The sequence below is a fragment of the Ahaetulla prasina genome, chromosome 2, assembly GCF_028640845.1.
Source record: "Ahaetulla prasina isolate Xishuangbanna chromosome 2, ASM2864084v1, whole genome shotgun sequence".
Lineage (NCBI taxonomy): Eukaryota > Metazoa > Chordata > Lepidosauria > Squamata > Colubridae > Ahaetulla > Ahaetulla prasina.
In genome coordinates, this window is record NC_080540.1 from 201542243 (window position 1) to 201559282 (window position 17040).

At 42.9% G+C, this 17040-nt stretch overlaps 1 protein-coding gene across 2 annotated transcripts in view; it reads right to left on the reverse strand.

The window, feature by feature from the left end:
* Positions 1-2508: 2508 nt before the first annotated feature.
* Positions 2509-17040, reverse strand: part of DGKQ (diacylglycerol kinase theta) — a 104175-nt gene continuing 89643 nt past the window's right edge. For both annotated transcript variants that reach the window (XM_058166937.1, XM_058166936.1), the window contains 4 exons: positions 15690-15836; positions 7839-7950; positions 6632-6784; positions 2509-5633 (listed from right to left, as the gene is read on the reverse strand). In XM_058166937.1, coding sequence (XP_058022920.1) covers positions 5535-5633; positions 6632-6784; positions 7839-7950; positions 15690-15836 — 511 coding nt within the window. In that variant the 3' untranslated portion in view covers positions 2509-5534. The remainder of the gene's footprint in view (positions 5634-6631; positions 6785-7838; positions 7951-15689; positions 15837-17040) is intronic.

The window sequence follows — 17040 nt, forward strand, 5'->3', positions numbered from 1 at the left end:
CCCACCAAGGTGGTCCCTATTTTTTCTACTTGCATTTTTACATGCTTTCGAAACTGTTAGGTTGGCAGAAGCTGGGACAAGTAACGGGAGCTCACCCAATTAAATGGCAGCACTAGGGATTCAAACCGCTGAGCTGCCGACCTTTCAATCGACAAGCTCAACGTCCTAGCCCCTGAGCCACCGCATCCCTTTTGTCCAAATAATACTTTTGTCTAATAATCTGAATGTATTTCTTTGCTGAAAATGCTAAAACACTTCATATGTCTTATGCATAGAAATTCAAAAACTAAAAAAAATGTTGCTGCGTGAATAATATTTAAAGGGCAGCGCATTTCAAAAAAACATGTCAAGGACAAAAGAAAATGTGCTCTTTGTTATTATTTTTGTATATTTACTCAGAAAAAGTAGGGCAATCCAAACTACGTGCATAGAGAACTAAAGCTAAGTCCTATTTTAGATCAGTTAAAGCAGAGGTGTCAAACTCGTGACCCGCAGGCTGGATGCATCACACGGTGGCCACGTCCAACCGGTTTAGCGAAGTGGGAAAAAGTTGCGATACATCACATGACAACATGTCGTCGCCAGTTTGACACCCCTGAGTTAAAGTGTGAAGAACACCTTTAAATTACCACGAAAACCAGTGTAGCATGAAATGGTTTAGATGTTTAGATGAAATATGTGGAGGGCAGCTATGAGATTCTGAGAAAAAAATGCAGAAATATTAAGGAATTGCAGAAGGTGCTACAATCTCACACACACACACACACACACACACACACACACACACTCTTTTGAGAATCAATGCTGCACAACTTTGGGGACATATTTCGACTAATTCACAGATGGTATCAAGCTGTGATTTATTTAACCAGTTTATTCCATAAATGTGCTAAATCGCAAATCATGATTTGCAAGCAACATTTTTGGCTTAGTGCAATGGACCCAATGGACTAATTGTAACTGTCTTCAGTTAAGGTAGACTTTTCAAATAGTTGGCTGTACAGGTTTTCTATAAAAGGAACACAGTCACAGGACTTGGGATGCACTAAACTAGTTACATTAATATTCTTTGAATTGAATCCAATGGTGTCATTCTACTGATTAGTGGAAAAGTCTGTTCCCTTCTAGGGTACAGAACTATAGAAGCAGGTGGTTCACGAGAGCACCCATGTGCAGACTATGCAGAGATGCCTCAGAGACAGTCCAATACACAACGACAACATGTAAGAAGCTCAATTGAAGAGCATGTACTGAATGATATAACCAAGTAGCTGGCATTGTGTGTAGGAACATCTGCACAGTGCAAGGGCTAGACCATCTCAAGGCAAGATGGGAGATTCCAGAAAAACTCATGGATAATAGAATAACAGGGTTAAACTCCTGTAGGACTTCCACATCTAGACAAGCAGGAACTGGTCAATCAACTAGACATTATAGTAATAGACAAGGACTAAAAGACAACAGTGGTGATAGATGTAATAATGCCAAGTGACAGCAACATCAAGAAGAAGGAGCACCTGAAGGAAGAACTAGAACAGATGTGGAAAGTAAAGGCCAAAGTGGTCCAACATATCCCAGGAACAGTATCAGATGTCCAGAAGAGTGTAGTGCTAGAAACAGCTAAGATATTGCACAGAACTTACAAACTCCCAGGCCTTTGGAAAAGGACCAAGATTGGGGAAGACAAATACTACCCCTAAGGGTGAGAATGATTGTTTTTTGTTTTGTCGTTAAATGCTGCCAAGAAAATTGCAGGGTTTTGTCCAGGCAGCTGCCTGGAATCAAAGATGACTTGAAGGCACATACCCACAGAGACACAAACACAAAAAGAGATAAAGATGATGAATAAAGAGATTTACGATGACTTTGTGCTTAAGTAGTTACCAATAAATTTCATTTTCATTCTGAGTTTGTAAGGTCATATTCGCTAAAGTCCAATTCTGCATGTTGGTTTCTACCATACAAACTTGTCTGATTCAAGGTTTAAAGATCCTAGCATCATCTTCCAGCACCTTTTATTTATCCGTATGAAAAATAACTGAAGAGTTGTTTTCAGTTTGTTTTGTTGTTAGTAGCAGAGAAAACTTACTGGCAGATGACATCAGAACTCTTAAACATTTCTTAATAAGACAAAAGCAACCACAGATGAAGTGGAGATGGCCACGGCTAAGAATCATGTACAGCAAGGTATGTTCTAGACAAACCATGATAACCATGTCATCAGAACATGGTCAGTGTCTCTCCCTACTCTAATGCACACACATCCCCTAACAATTTTTGCCATTCTTTGGATTATGAACAAGTTCTAAGATTCGATAAAGGAAAAGCACACGTATGATTTTGATGTTATGAAAACTTCTGAACTCCCAAAATAAAGCACATTTAGTTGCAAAGGATTACTTTACAGATATTTTAAACAAATATTCTCATTTCTATGCAACATTTTACAGTCAAACTTCTAAGAAACCAGAAAGTCCAGAATCAAGTCACATGTTAAGGAGAAAAAAAAAAAGGAAATTGATAGTCTCATAAGAACACCTTTTACAAAATACCCACCATTCTCCAATGTAACACTGGATGGCATGACATGGAGATAAGAAATACTGTAAACTGCAACATGCTGTCACTGTTTGGAAGACTGGTGCATGAAAACGTCTAGTTAAAGAACACTAGTGAGCATCTCACTTTTTTTTTTTTTTTGCAATTATTTGCAAATACAGATATATGAGAGATGCAAGACACACAGAGCGCTGAAACACAGCCACGGCTGACAAAGTTGGGGATGGACCAGTATTATCTACAAGAACACACTATGTGAATCTACGTAGATGTTTTCCAGACGCCCCTGTTCTCCTGGAAAAAAAACAGCAGCTATATTTGCAGCAGCAAAACGATAATGCTTTTGAAAATGCACCTTTTCTAAACGAAAGCAAATCCTGCAGACCTTCTGAGTTCTGATGTTTACTGGACATTTTCTAATTTCCTTCTGTGGCTATGCGTAAAACGAAAGTCATCCATTTTTAAAGAGGCTTGTCACCACTTAGCAAGGCTGTATCCATTCTTATACATGTGGGAAAGGATACTAGAACAGGCACAACTTGCACAATTGCATGATTTCTTGAATTTGGATGTAAAGATCTCTATCAAGTTATTTTCAAATACAGAAAGACAACTTCTGCCTATGACCTAGTTGCATATCATGATTCTGATTAGGTTCCTGGCTACTGCTACTGTTTTGGCATTCGGGTTTAATTACTACAGTGTGGTACAATTCCAACAGGTTAGACACCTAAAAATAGGATACCCTTTTATTTCCCTTTTGCTACTCCATATGAAACAGTACTCAATTTATTGCAACTGCCCATCTTCTAGATGCTGCTAAACTATTCTAGGCTATACACCCATGATGAAGAACACTAGGAGTCTTGAGTTCAGCAATAGCTAGAGAACCACATATTCTCCATCTTTTAATCATCTGAGTCTTGGACTTAACATAGAATATTTTTCACTTTGGTGTGGTCACGAAGAAGTCAGAGGTGTGTGCCACTATTGTTTTCTGCTTTTTTTTTTTTTAATTAATGGAAACTTAGAAGTAACAGCAATTTGGAACTGAATTCAAGCCTTCATTGTGGTCAACCACAGCTTATCTCAATTTTGAAGAAACGGCAAGTCGCAGTTCATTAAAAATGAACCTCGTTTCAGACATATTCAGACCAGAAAGGGGCAAAGGAACCAAAGCTCCAAATATCTTCTGTTAGCCTCTGAACCCAGTCTACTCATTTGGGGGGAGAAGGGTATATAGGTAGTTCTTGACTTACAAGAGTTCACTTAGTGATTGTTTGAAGTTACAATGGAACTGAAAAAAGTGACTTATGACCATTTTTCACATTTACTACTGTTGCAGCATCCCCATGTTCACGTGATCAAAATCCAGGCGCTTGGCAACAGACTCCTATTTATGACCGTTAGTGTCGCCAGGGTCATGTGATCACCTTTTCCGACTGCCTGTCAAGCAAGTCAGTGGGGGAGCCAGATTCATTTAACAACTGTGTCACTAATTTAACAACCGCAATGATTAACTTAACAACTAATAAAAGGAGATTATCTGAGCTCAGGATTTACATTTGTAGGCTCAGGGTTGAGATAGCACTGATGATGTTACCTAGTTGGGTAATGAAATGTCTACAAGAGAACAAGCAAGCTCAGAGACCATCAAGGACTCCTCACTTAACAAATGTGGCAAGGAAAATCATAAAATGGGGCAAAACTCACTTAACAACTGTCTCACTTTGCAACAGAAATTTTGGGGCCCAATTGTGGTTGTAAGTCGAGGACCACCTGCTGTAATGGCCAAAACTATGAATGATTGTTATAGAGGAAAAATAACACCACAAAATGATAATCGTGAAAACAAGCAAAAAATATCTACGTATTGGCAGATAATCAGTTTCTTAATCATAAGGAAGTCTTTATATAGGATATTTGGTATCATCAGCACAATTACCACATTCAGAGAACAAAATCTATTATTTGTTTTTTTTAAAGTTAAAAGAATTTTAACTGAAAACAAACCAATGTGTATTCCATTTTCTGCATGATCATTTAATATTTATCAAACAAAGGTTGAAATAGATTAATTTATTACATTGTGCTTCGTACCCATTCTGAGTTTGATATTTCAGCAACAGTTTGAATGCCGACAGAAAGAGAAGGCTAAAGAATGAAATCAGGAACACTGACTTACAGAGCAGAATTAGAGAAAAGAAACCCATGTGATACATTAGAAAACCAAAGCTTGAAGGTTTTATAACAAAAAAAAATCTCTAAACTATTAAAAACAGAGAGTCAAAATTATAGGAGCTTTCTTTTCTCTCAAAAAGTTTCCTGTGGTAGTGTAGTGAAAGCGTTTGTGGTGCATAGATGAAAATTTGAAACAGAGCACAGCTAGCCATTATGGGGAGAGTTTTCCCTCTCCTCTTGCATCCTATTAAACTTCTTCTTTGCCAGTTGTTCAATGAAAGCTCTGTTGTGCATTTAACAACTTATTGATCAAAAAAGTATAAGTAACCTGTGGATTGCACAGGTGAAGAGAAGACGGCAATGGGATCCCTTGTTGTGTAGACCAGAAAAAAAAATCTGTAAATGAAGCTGGCCCAGTGGAACAGAGTCTGAACTGCATCCCTGGATTAAATCATCATAAATCTACCCTATTTCAGGAACTAGTTCACAAATTATATTATTGGTTCTTTTTGATTCTCACCCAAGTTATTAATTTTTCTCTGGACTAGCTTAAATCCTTCAACAGAGTGGCTGAAAAGGAGAAAGAATGTATTTTTCTCAAAGGGTCCCTAATACAAACTCCTCCAATCAACTTCTGTGTACAATCATATTTTCATGTCAGTTACATGGTTACTGAACAATGAACATGGAACAAGAAGACAGGCTCATAAATGACCTGAACTATGCAACAGTATTTTGCCAGACAGGTGTCATCTACAGTAGGTGTGCAGCATTTGAACTATGAGTATCTCTCATCAGTGCCCTGCTTCATCAGCCAATGTGCTCTCGGTTCTTGAATCCTTTATGTTTCCAGTTTTCTTCTGTTTCTGTTTTGATTTCTTTAACATATGAACCTGCAAAGATCACACACACAAAAGAAAGCTGACAATTAAAAATCAGACAATTATACAATACAATAAAAAAAAATCTTTTAAAAAGGGAAGAACTAGCTTTTGTTTCTAAGGCATAGCTTAACATACACCAGCCTCCCCTAACTGGCATTCCCAATAAGCCAAGAATTGTAGTAGATACACTAGACGTGGCCAACGGAAGCAATCATTCTAACATGTTCTCAATATAATACATTTGATGGAACACAGAGAATTGTAGGTAACGGGAAAACGTTTGACAAGCTATGCATACAGAAATAATATGGTGTAGATTCAGATATTCATTTGATTCTGTTTATTCAATCCTAGATAAAAGAGCTAGCTCTGACTCTGATAACAAATATCTTTTGGAACTATTATAGTTAACTTCAGGTTGTTAGGAGGACCTGAAAAATGTTGTACTCAAAGAAAACTCTATATTTGGGAAGGAAGAGAAAAGTTAGGCTGGAACCTCACATTTTAGTTTTCCATGTGTGCATATATTATATGAGGGAGATTTAGCTATGTGTACTCCAGCCTGCAAACTTAAATGGCGAGAACAGTGAGAACATGACCTCTGAGCAATAATTCAATTATCATATATAGCAGGTCTCCACTATGCCTTCTTCAACATACCAAGATTTTCTGGGTCGATTAATCCGTTTTCCATTCTTTCCCCACAAAAACCCTGAATACATGATAGGATATTCCATTTGACATGCAGGTTTATTCTATTCTCAGTAATATACATTCCTGAGCTGTAATTCTGGTTAGCTAACCCAAAAAGCCTCCAATCACAGCAGATCAAGAAGGCTGAAGGGAAAAGATTACAGCTGTTGGCATTTTTAACAACTAAAATACATTATATTTCAACCAGATCCATCTGGCTATAGTCTGTTAAGTACAGGTCCTGAATATAGTTACAGTATTTCCTGCTTTTCTACAGTAATGATAAAATGTCTGACACAAAACAAATAAATTACCTTTGGTCCTGCTGCAGAAATAATTATCTGACCTGGTGGCTGAATCCAGGGCTCACCATCCACTTGGACAGGAATTGGCTTCCGAAGTGTGACACGGAAGTAGGAGCCTTGGGCTATCCGGATGCCAGAACGGAGACCTCCTTGAACTTGACCCTATTTGGGGGAAAAACTAATCAGAACACTACTTTTTAAAAAATAAAGTCTCCTTTGAGATTAATCATTGGATAAAACTTAACCGATTCTTTTATAATTTTTATAAATGCATCACACATGGGATTTCTCCCAATTATAACCTAGAAGTAAGGAGAAATTTTCTGACAGTGAGAACAATTAAGCTTACTTCCTGGACGTGTGGGTGCTCCATTGCAGGAGGTTTTCAAACACAGATTGGACAACCATTGACTGGAATGATATAAAGTATCCTTCCTTAAGGAAAGGTTTAAGCTAAAAGACCTCCAAGGCAGGGGTGAAATCCAGCAGGTTCTGACAGGTTCTGGAGAACCGGTAGCAGACATCTTGAGCAGTTCTGAGAATTGGCAAATGCCACCTCTGGTTGGCCCCAGAGTGGGGTGGGAATGGAGATTTTGCAGTATCCTTTCCTTGGAGTGGGGTGAGAATGGAGATTTTGCAGTATCCTTTCCTGGAGTAGGGTGGGAATGGAGATTTTGCAGTATCCTTCCCCTGCCGTACCCACCAAGCCACGCCCACAGAACCGGTAGTAAGAAAATTTGAATTTCACCACTACTCCAAGGTCCCTTTCAGCCCTATGATTCTATGTTCTACAATCTCCAAATCAGATTAGATAGCGGTGCCTGCAGGAGGCTCTGCCCACCCACCCGGACATAATCACATCCCGTTTTTGATGCTCTGTGCATACGCTCACACTTGCAAACTGATAGCAAAGGTAAGTGAATACCACTCCTGCTCCAAATGTTTCCATTTAAACTATCACACTGAATACCCTGGCTGTCAGCACCATACTATATCCCTATCGCCTTCTATTTCTATGTACATACATCTCAATTAATTTACAAGTGCAATTGTTTCAGGTCAAGTCAGATTAATAGATTAACAGAGTTGGAAGGGACCTTGTAGGTCATCGTCCAAGACAAACAGCATAAATCCATTATACCCCCTAAAAGGGTTCAAATGCAAAAAGGAAAAAAAAAAAAAGCTATTAAGAGAAATCAAGTGTGCTTCGACTTACCATGTGAACAACTCCAGTGACACCAACTACTTCTAATAAGCCATCATCAATTTTTGGTTTCTCAAACCGATTGTCATTATCAGACCCCCAAAGATCAGCACCTGATCCCCAACTATGTAGGAAGAAAGCAATGAAATAACCTTACTGTATTTACTTATTTAGAAAATCCATACGACTGTCCATTTTACATATGTATCTCTGGGTGATTAACAATAATGCACTAATAATAATAAAACAACTGTAACCTGGCATTGGGAGTGCGGTGGCTCAGTGGCTAAGTTGCTGAGCTTGTCGATCGAAAGGTCGGCAGTTCAGCGGTTCGAATCCCTAGCGCTGCGTAATGGGATGAGCTCCTGTTACTTGTCCCAGCTTCTGCCAACCTAGCAGTTCGAAAGCACGTAAAAAATGCCAGTAGAAAAATAGGGACCACCTTTGGTGGGAAGGCAACAGCGTTTTGTGCGCCTTTGGCATTGAGTCATGACCACGGAGACGTCTTTGGACAGCGCTGGCTCTTCGGCTTTGAAACAGAGATGAGCACCATCCTCTAGAGTCGGCAACAACTAGCACGTATGTGCGAGGGGAACCTTTACCTTTACCTTTAACATGGCATTGGCAAAATCACAATCAGTCAACTGCAAAAGGCAGCTTTACTTGAAACAACTGACATCCTGTGAAAGTACCGTTAACACCACCAAACAATATTTGCCTATTCCAGGTCCTTGGGAAGGATTTGATAAGTAAATAAAAATGCCAAATCCAGTCTGTGTTGATTGTGTGACAAATCATACCTTAAACCTCTAATACTTTTTTCATTTCTGTAAAATGTTTACTTTGAAGCATTTATTTTGCAGGAAATTAAAATAGAATAGATAGAATAGAATAGCATTTTTTTATTGGCCAAGTGTGATTGGACACACAAGGAATTTGTCTTGGTGCATATGCTCTCAGTGCACATAAAAGAAAAGATACCTTCATCAAGAACCATAAGGTACAAAAACAGAAAAACAAGCGGGCAAACAGTCCATATAGTACATATAGTTTCCCCCCACTGCTGCTGTAATTACTGGCATCATACAGGAGCATTGTAGCAACTTGAAAGAAAACAATAAGTATTTAATAATCAGAAGACCAAGGTAACATTTAAATATGGTCTCTGATCTTGTCTTAATGACCTGCAGAGGGCGCTTGAGAGCAGCAGACATACTGCAAAACGTTTAGGTAAAATGAAGAGCAGTCATAAATCCTATGTTAATCCACTTAATAAACACTGGGCAACAAAAAAACCCTCTCTCCTGACGTACCAAGCCAACCTGTGAAGATGTGCTAACATTTATAAAGAAACAAACAAGAGTTTATTCAGAGATGAGTATAATTAATAAGATAGATCAGTTACTTGGATCATGTCAGATTAACAGATCGGTGATACATTTTTCATATAGATTTTTTAAAAAATAACTTTAAAAATGTAGAAACTGTCTAAAATGCATTTGCCTAGTTATTTTAAAAATTAGTTTCATCTCATTTGTTTTTCTGTCCTTTAATATACTCAGGGCTCATTTTAAAAGCCTTTACAAATAATCCATATGTTGATTGGATTCACAATTTGCACTACATCGTAATAGGATATGTCTGATTTTGGCTTTGTATGATGCATGAATCCAGCTAAGCCGAACAAATGCTGGTTTAGTGAACCTTATATATTATATATTATATATTAAGGCTTCTTCTGCGCATGCGCGTTATGGCGGCGTTCTGAGGCTTCGTGGAGACGGCGGCTGAGAGTCCTCAGGCCGCAATGCCGTTCTGTTGGCCGCCAGGCTGCTTGGTCCCCGGCTCCGGGTATGCGATCTTTCCGGCAGCCGAGAGCGAGGTCTTTGGACCTCATTGAGCTCTCGGCTGCTGAGTACGGAGCCGAAGTCCTTAACAGCAGCGGATGGCGGCGGCCATGTTGGGGGGGGTGCGAGGAGACGCCCGGCCTGACTCAGCTGTTTGTCGGCCGTTTCGGCCGCGGATGTTATCAACGGCTGGGGAGCGTGCCAAACATCGACGGCGGTATGCCCCACTCCAGCGGTATGCTGAGTCCTGGGTGTTGGACCGCAGGTAACATCGGTGGCTGGAGTGGGGCCTGCACGGGCATGATTATTGCCCCTCCCCCTGCCCTACCCTTCTCTCCTCCCTTCATGGCCCGGAACATCGTTCTTCCCCCCCACTGCTGACTTTTTGCCATGGCCTGCCAAAAATGCCGTAATTTCACCTACGGCTTACATCTTGGGTTGCTTTTCCATCGGCGACTGAGAGGTGGCTTGGCCTGGTCATTTACAACAGCGGCACAGCGGCGCGCTGGAGCCTTATTGGGCCCAGCGGTAAAATCTGGGGGCTGATGGGTGGTGATATGGACAGCAGTATGGACGGCACTGACGGCACTGACGGTACTGGCGGCATAATTTCGTCCTGATTATCGTACCACACGGGTTTGTCCCGTGATGGTACGCTGCCGGGAACCCGAGGGATACTTTTATTCCGGCTATTGATTTTTCCATCTTTGTAGCCGAGGAAACAACCAAGGGGAGGCTATTATGCCAATCTCCGAGAGGGAGGTCATTAGATCGGAACCGGATTTTCGGCCCTGGTTGTTTCTGGACCCTTTGGACTTTCTACGGACTATGACCAATATCACTGCCCGAGTGGCCAGTAATATGACTAATATTGGGTCCGACGATCTACAGGTACGACCGGAACATCTCCGCCGGTCAGGAATGGACATCTTTTCGCTGTTTATTGACTATCCCCCATGAGATACTCGTTCGCCGAACTACGACGACTGCGAGGTTCCCCCGCCTCGCAGGAATGGCCCTCCAAACTATCAAGGGCTTACCTTAACGAAGGGTCTTGGGACCCAGAGAGGTGGCATGCGGCCAAGAAGAAGTTGTGGGGTTTTTTAAATAGTTTTTTAAATAAGGGTTTTTTAAGGGGGGGAGGGATTTGGCGGGTGGGGGTGAGAACCCGCCGGGGAGGGATCCAGCCCCTGTGCTAGTTCGCGACACTATTCCACCTTGTCTGAAGGCAGGGGGGGAGGACGTTCCAGGTTTAGAGGGTTGTTCGATCTGTACGGTAAGTGGGAGAGGCAGATATGGCGGGGGGGAGGGGCCGTACCGTGTTGAGGGAGCACGCGTTCGATGTTTGAGAGCGATCGCGTGCTCCGGCCCCTCAGTCCCGACCCGTTCCCCGGGTGGCCATGATCCTCAGAGCTTGGATCTTCGGCTGATGTTATGTAATGCTCGGTCCGTGGTTAATAAGGCCCCCCTGATTTGTGATCTTATTCAGGGGGAGTCCGCGGACCTTATGGGTATTACGGAAACCTGGTTGGGCCCAGAGGGGGGGGGTCCCCCTTGTCGAGATGTGCCCGCCAGGTTTCCGAGCATTCCATCAGCCGAGGGTCCAAGGTAGGGGTGGGGGGGTGGCGGTTGGTATTAAGGAGGATCTAGAGCCGAGGGAGACCACTGTTCCTCAGATTGCCGGCTGTGAATCCCTCTATGTGCGGTGGGGCTATAGGAATCAGTTGGGCTTGGTGATCGCGTACCTGGCTCCTTGCTGCGTGACCACAGCCCTGCCTGAGCTGTTGGAGGTACTCGCTGCTGTGGCGGTCGAGACCCCCAGACTCATAGTCATGGGGGATTTTAACCTGCCATCAGTTGGCTTGTCATCGACGGCAGCTCGGGAGTTCCAGGCTTCCATGACGGCCTTGGACCTGATTCGAGTAAATGATGGCCCTACGCACACGGGGGGAGGCACGCTGGATCTGATTTATATCTCTGGACAGTGGCTTAATGATCTGGTGTTAGATGATTTAGTAACAGAACCAATGTCATGGTCGGATCATTTTCTCCTTCGCCTAGACTTCCGAACCGCCATTCACCACCGCAGGGAGGCGGAACCTATACGGTGGTTCCGTCCCAGGCGCCTGATGGACCCCGAGAGGTTCCTGACGGAGCTTGGGCCATTCCCTGAGGAACTGGCCCACGGCACGACTGAGGAACTGGTCGTGGCCTGGGAACAGGCCGCGGCTGGGGCCTTGGACCGTGTCGTGCCTTTGCGGCCTCTGACCCGGCGTAGATCTCGTCCGGCCCCTTGGTACTCCGAGGGGCTGAGGGAGATGAAACGCCGGAGAAGACGCCTGGAGAGCACCTGGAGGTCCAGTCGCTCCGAAGCTGATCGGACACTAGTTAGGTCCTATTCTAGGACCTACCTAGTGGCAATGAGGGAAGCGAGGCGTTCCTACGCCTCCACCCTCATTGCGTCGGCAGATAACCGCCCGGCCGCCCTGTTTCGGGTGACCCGCTCTCTCCTACATCAGGAGGTGATGACCCTTTGCAGGGACGAGCCGAGGAGTTTAGTGGTTATCTATACGATAAAATCGCTCAGCTGAGGGACGGTCTGGACCGAATTTGGGATGATCCAAGCGAGGGAGAGGAGGCACGTCTTGTTGAGTCCATTTGGGATGAGTTTGACCCTGTGGCTCCCGAGGACGTCGACAGGTTGTTGGGGAGGCTGCACGGCACGACATGTTTACTGGACCCGTGCCCTTCCTGGCTGGTACTGGCCACTCAGGCGGTGACACGAGGCTGGCTCCAGAGGATTATCAACGCTTTATTGGAAGGGTTTTCCTGCCGCCTTGAAAGAGGCGGTGGTGAGACCCTCCTTAAGAAGCCCTCCTGACCCAGCAATTTTGGGTAATTATCGCCCAGTCTCCAACCTTCGCTTTGTTGCGAAGGTTGTAGAGAGTGCCGTGGCGCGACAGCTACCCCAATACCTGGATGAAGATGTCTATCTAGACCCGTTCCAGTCCGGCTTCCGACGCGGATACAGCACGGAGACAGCTTTGGTCGCATTGGTGGATGATCTCTGGAGGGCCAGGGACAGGGGTTATTCCTCTGCCCTGGTCCTATTAGACCTCTCGGCTGCGGTCGAGACCATCGACCATGGTATCTGCTGCGCCGGCTGGGGATTGGGAGTGGAGGCACCGATATCGGTGGTTCTCCTCCTATCTCTCCGACCGGACGCAGACGGTGTTGACGGGGGCAGAGGTCACCGCGAGGGCCTCACTTGTGGGGTCCCACAGGGTCGATTCTCTCGCCCTGCTGTTCAACATCTACATGAAGCCGTTGGGTGAGATCATCAGTGGTTTCGGGATGAGATACCAGCAGTACGCTGATGATACCCAGCTGTACTTTTCCACCCCGGGCCACCCCAATGAAGTTGTTGAAGTGCTGTCCCGGTGTTTGGAAGCCGACGGGTCTGGATGGGGAGAAACAGGCTCAAGCTTAATCCTCCAAGACGGAGTGGCTGTGGATGCCGGCATCCCGATTCAGTCAGCTGCAGCCGCAGCTGGCTGTCGGAGGTGAGTTATTGGCCCCAAAGGATAGGGTGCGCAACTTAGGCGTGCTCCTGGATGATCGGCTGTCGCTTGAAGATCATTTGACGGCCGCTCCAGGAGGGCCTTCCACCAGGTTCGCCTGGTTCGCAGTTGCGCCTTCCTTGATCGGGATGCCTTATGCACAGTCACTCATGCGCTGCTACCTCTCGCTTGGATTACTGTAATGCTCTCTACATGGGGCTCCCCTTGAGGTGCACTCGGAGGCTTCAGTTAGTCCAGAATGCAGCTGCGCGGGTGATAGAGGGAGCTACGCGTAGCTCCCATGTAACACCGCTCCTGCGCAGACTGCACTGGCTGCCTGTGGCCTTTCGAGTGCACTTTAAGGTGTTGGTTACGACCTTTAAAGCGCTCCATGGCTTAGGACCTGGGTACTTACGGGACCGCCTGCTGTTACCACATGCCTCCCACCGACCCGTACGCCAAATACCTGACCTTCGGACTTTCCGCCGCGAACTGAAGACACACCTTTTTATCCGCGCGGGGCTGGCTTAAATTGAATTTTAAATGTTAAATTTTATTAATTTTAAATGGGGTTTTTTAGTGTATGGTAAATTTTTAAATTTTCAGGCTAATTTAAATAAGTTTTTTAAATTCCGTTTTAATTGTATTTTGTATTGTTCGTTTTATTCTGCCTGTACACCGCCCTGAGTCCTTCGGGAGAAGGGCGGTATAAAAATCAAATTAATAATAATAATAATAATAATAATAATAATAATAATAATAATAATAATAATAATAATAATAACTCTAAGACTTGTGGACTTCAACTCCCAGAGTTCCTCAGCCAGCAAAACTGGCTGAGGAACTCTGGGAGTTGAAGTTCACAAGTCTTAAAGTTGCCAAGGTTGGAGACCCCTGCTATAAATAATAGACACACTAACGGTAACAGAAGGAATCGCTCTTATAACACCTTCTCTATATACAGAATAGATTGATTTGACAGGTAAGTGAGTATTATTATTATTTTTTTACTATTTATCAGAATTCTCACAAGAGTCTCACGTTTTGTAATCTGAAAATCTTGTTGCTGAGATTGTCTGATGAAAAGGTTTTGGGTAAAAGGCAAAAGGGAGGGGGATGTCCATACAAGACAATGAAAAGCTCTGGGCAGCTGGCACAAACACTAGTGACCTCAAGAGTCCAATGGCGTGATTCTGTACAAGGCAGCTTCATCTGTTCAGAAGTGAAGCTGAATGGACAAAGGCAGGATAAGTAGAACAGCTAGAACAGAGTCTATTTGTTCATGTCACTATGCTTCACACATTTTAAAACTGTTTTGTATCTCTGAAATAGTTGCCTCGCTCTCTTTAAATCTGTGTAGGCTATAGCAAATGATACCTACAGGCTTGGCAAACTATACGCATCTCACTTGAACAGCGCAATATATCATAGTTTTTTGCCATTACAAGAATACTACTTTGCCAATCGCTAAAGCCTGCAAGCCTTTTTGCTATTCCTTGGCAATGCCAAGCGTGGACCAAAACATTTTCTCCTATTTTAAATCAGCCGTTAAGCATCTTGTCTAAAATCAGATAAACCAGAAAGCTGACTAGTTAATTTTTTTATCCCGCCTTTATTATTTTTATATATAAGGAGGTATCAAATACTCTTCCTCTACCTATTTTCCCCAGCCTGTGAGGTGGGATGGGTTGAGAGAAGGAGATTGGCTCAAAGTCATCCAGCCAGCTTTCATGCCTAAGGTAAGACCAGAACTCGGAGTGTCCTGGTTTATAGCTTGGTCCCTTAACCAATAGACCAAATTCCGTAGCTCCAGTATAGTATATTTAAACCAGGAAACAAGATAGTATACAGTTGCAGTGTTAGCATCTGTATAATATTGACCATCAATTGTGTTGTAAATGTTGTACCTTGATGAACGTATCTTTTCTTTTATGTACACTGAGAGCATATGCACCAAGACAAATTCCTTGTGTGTCCAATCACACTTGGCCAATAAAAAATTCTATTCTATTCTATTCTATTCTATTCTATTCTATTCTATTCTATTCTATATGTTTGTAGTCCCAACAGAAGAACAACAAAGGTGAATATTTGTAGCTCAGGACTGAAATGAGGGGTGCTTGGTGCTCTCTGAGCTTGGTGCTTTTCTTGAAGACATTTCATTAGCCAAAATTAGATAACATCATCAGTGCTAGTCTAAACAAACTCAAAGAGGGCCTTCTTCAAAAGAAGAAGCACATGAACTTGAAGCTCCTATGCATTAACAACTCACCGTTATTTATTAAATCCACAGTAGAATAACGTAACTCAGAATGTAAAGCGAACTCTTAATACAAAAGCACCCAAAAATATTTATTACTAAAGCAATTTTAACTATCAAAACAAAGCAGCTGTAAACACTAACATAAGGACTGCTTGGTAAAAAGGAAATCCAAAGCCAGATGTCTAGTTCTTACCTGGGAATATTGATGAAAATAAGACCCTCTATACTTGGAAGCTCAACTTCATGCTGGTCCACCTGAAGTTTGATTTCTTTATGAAGACTCCTGGTGTGGCTCATTTTCTGCAGCCCAACTTTTACATAGACTCCTTTGTTGTGTAGCCTAGAAAAAAAAGTTGTGTTTCTTTTATTAAAAATGGTACATCACGGGTTGTGGTTTGCTTATTGACACAATAGTTTCCTTCTCTGATTTGAACCGGGCTGTACATTATTTAAAAAGTGACCATGTCTCAGCTGCAATTAGGTTGCACAGAACTGTCAAACAACTTTCCTCCAGTTTCATACACTGGAACGTAGAATCAAATCAGGCCTTACTAGATAAATGCTTTGAAGTTCAGAGTGAGATCATACATTTCTAAACTGAAATATCAGAATAGTGATCTGAGAGCAGTTCACTGGAAATGGGATTCAATGTGAACAGAAGAATAGCTTACTCTTGCCATGTTTACTTAGGAACTATGATGAATGTAGATATGCAAGGAATTGTTGAAAAAACAAGGCTCAAGTGTTTTTTTGGAGCTTAAACTAAGAGAATCAAGAATAACTCAGTCTTCTACTTTATATCTTTTGGAGTATTATCCTTCTTCAACCCAACCAGCATGATTATTGGAGATAATGGGAACTGTACTCTAATGCCTCTGGCAGGTACCAAGTGTGCTATATCAAGATTCTCTCTTCCCCACATGGAGGGCAGGCTTCATGTGAATAATCACAATGGACGAATTTATATATGATGGTTGAATTTATTTCCAAAACCACCACTGACAGTATCTTGCATTATTTTTCTATCATTTCTATGAACAGGAAGCCAGTTAGCAATAGAAATAGCACTTAGACTTATATACCGCTTCACAGTGCTTTACAGCCCTAAGCAGTTTACAGAGTCAGCCTACTGCCCCCCCCACAACAATCTAGGTCCTTATTTTCCCAATCTCAGAAGGATGGAAGGCTGAGTCAACCTTGAGCCGGTCAGAATCGAACTGCTGGCAGTTGGCAGAATTAGATTACTGCAATACTGCATTCTCACCACGGCTCTTAGCTCCAGATATCCTAACTGGTATGAAATACTATTAAAAAGAAAATTGTCAAAGACAGCGGGGGGGAGGGGGGGGAGACAGGACGGGACGGGTAGAGGAAGAGCCACTGACATTCTGAAGAGGCAAGCCTTGTCTCACTTCTCTGAGCTAGAGATGACCTGATAGTTAGTATATGTTTGGATTTTCACAAAGATTTAGACAAAGCCTTCATGAAAGGCATCTGAGCAAAATTAGCAGCCATGGGATAAAACACATATGCACTCATGAGTC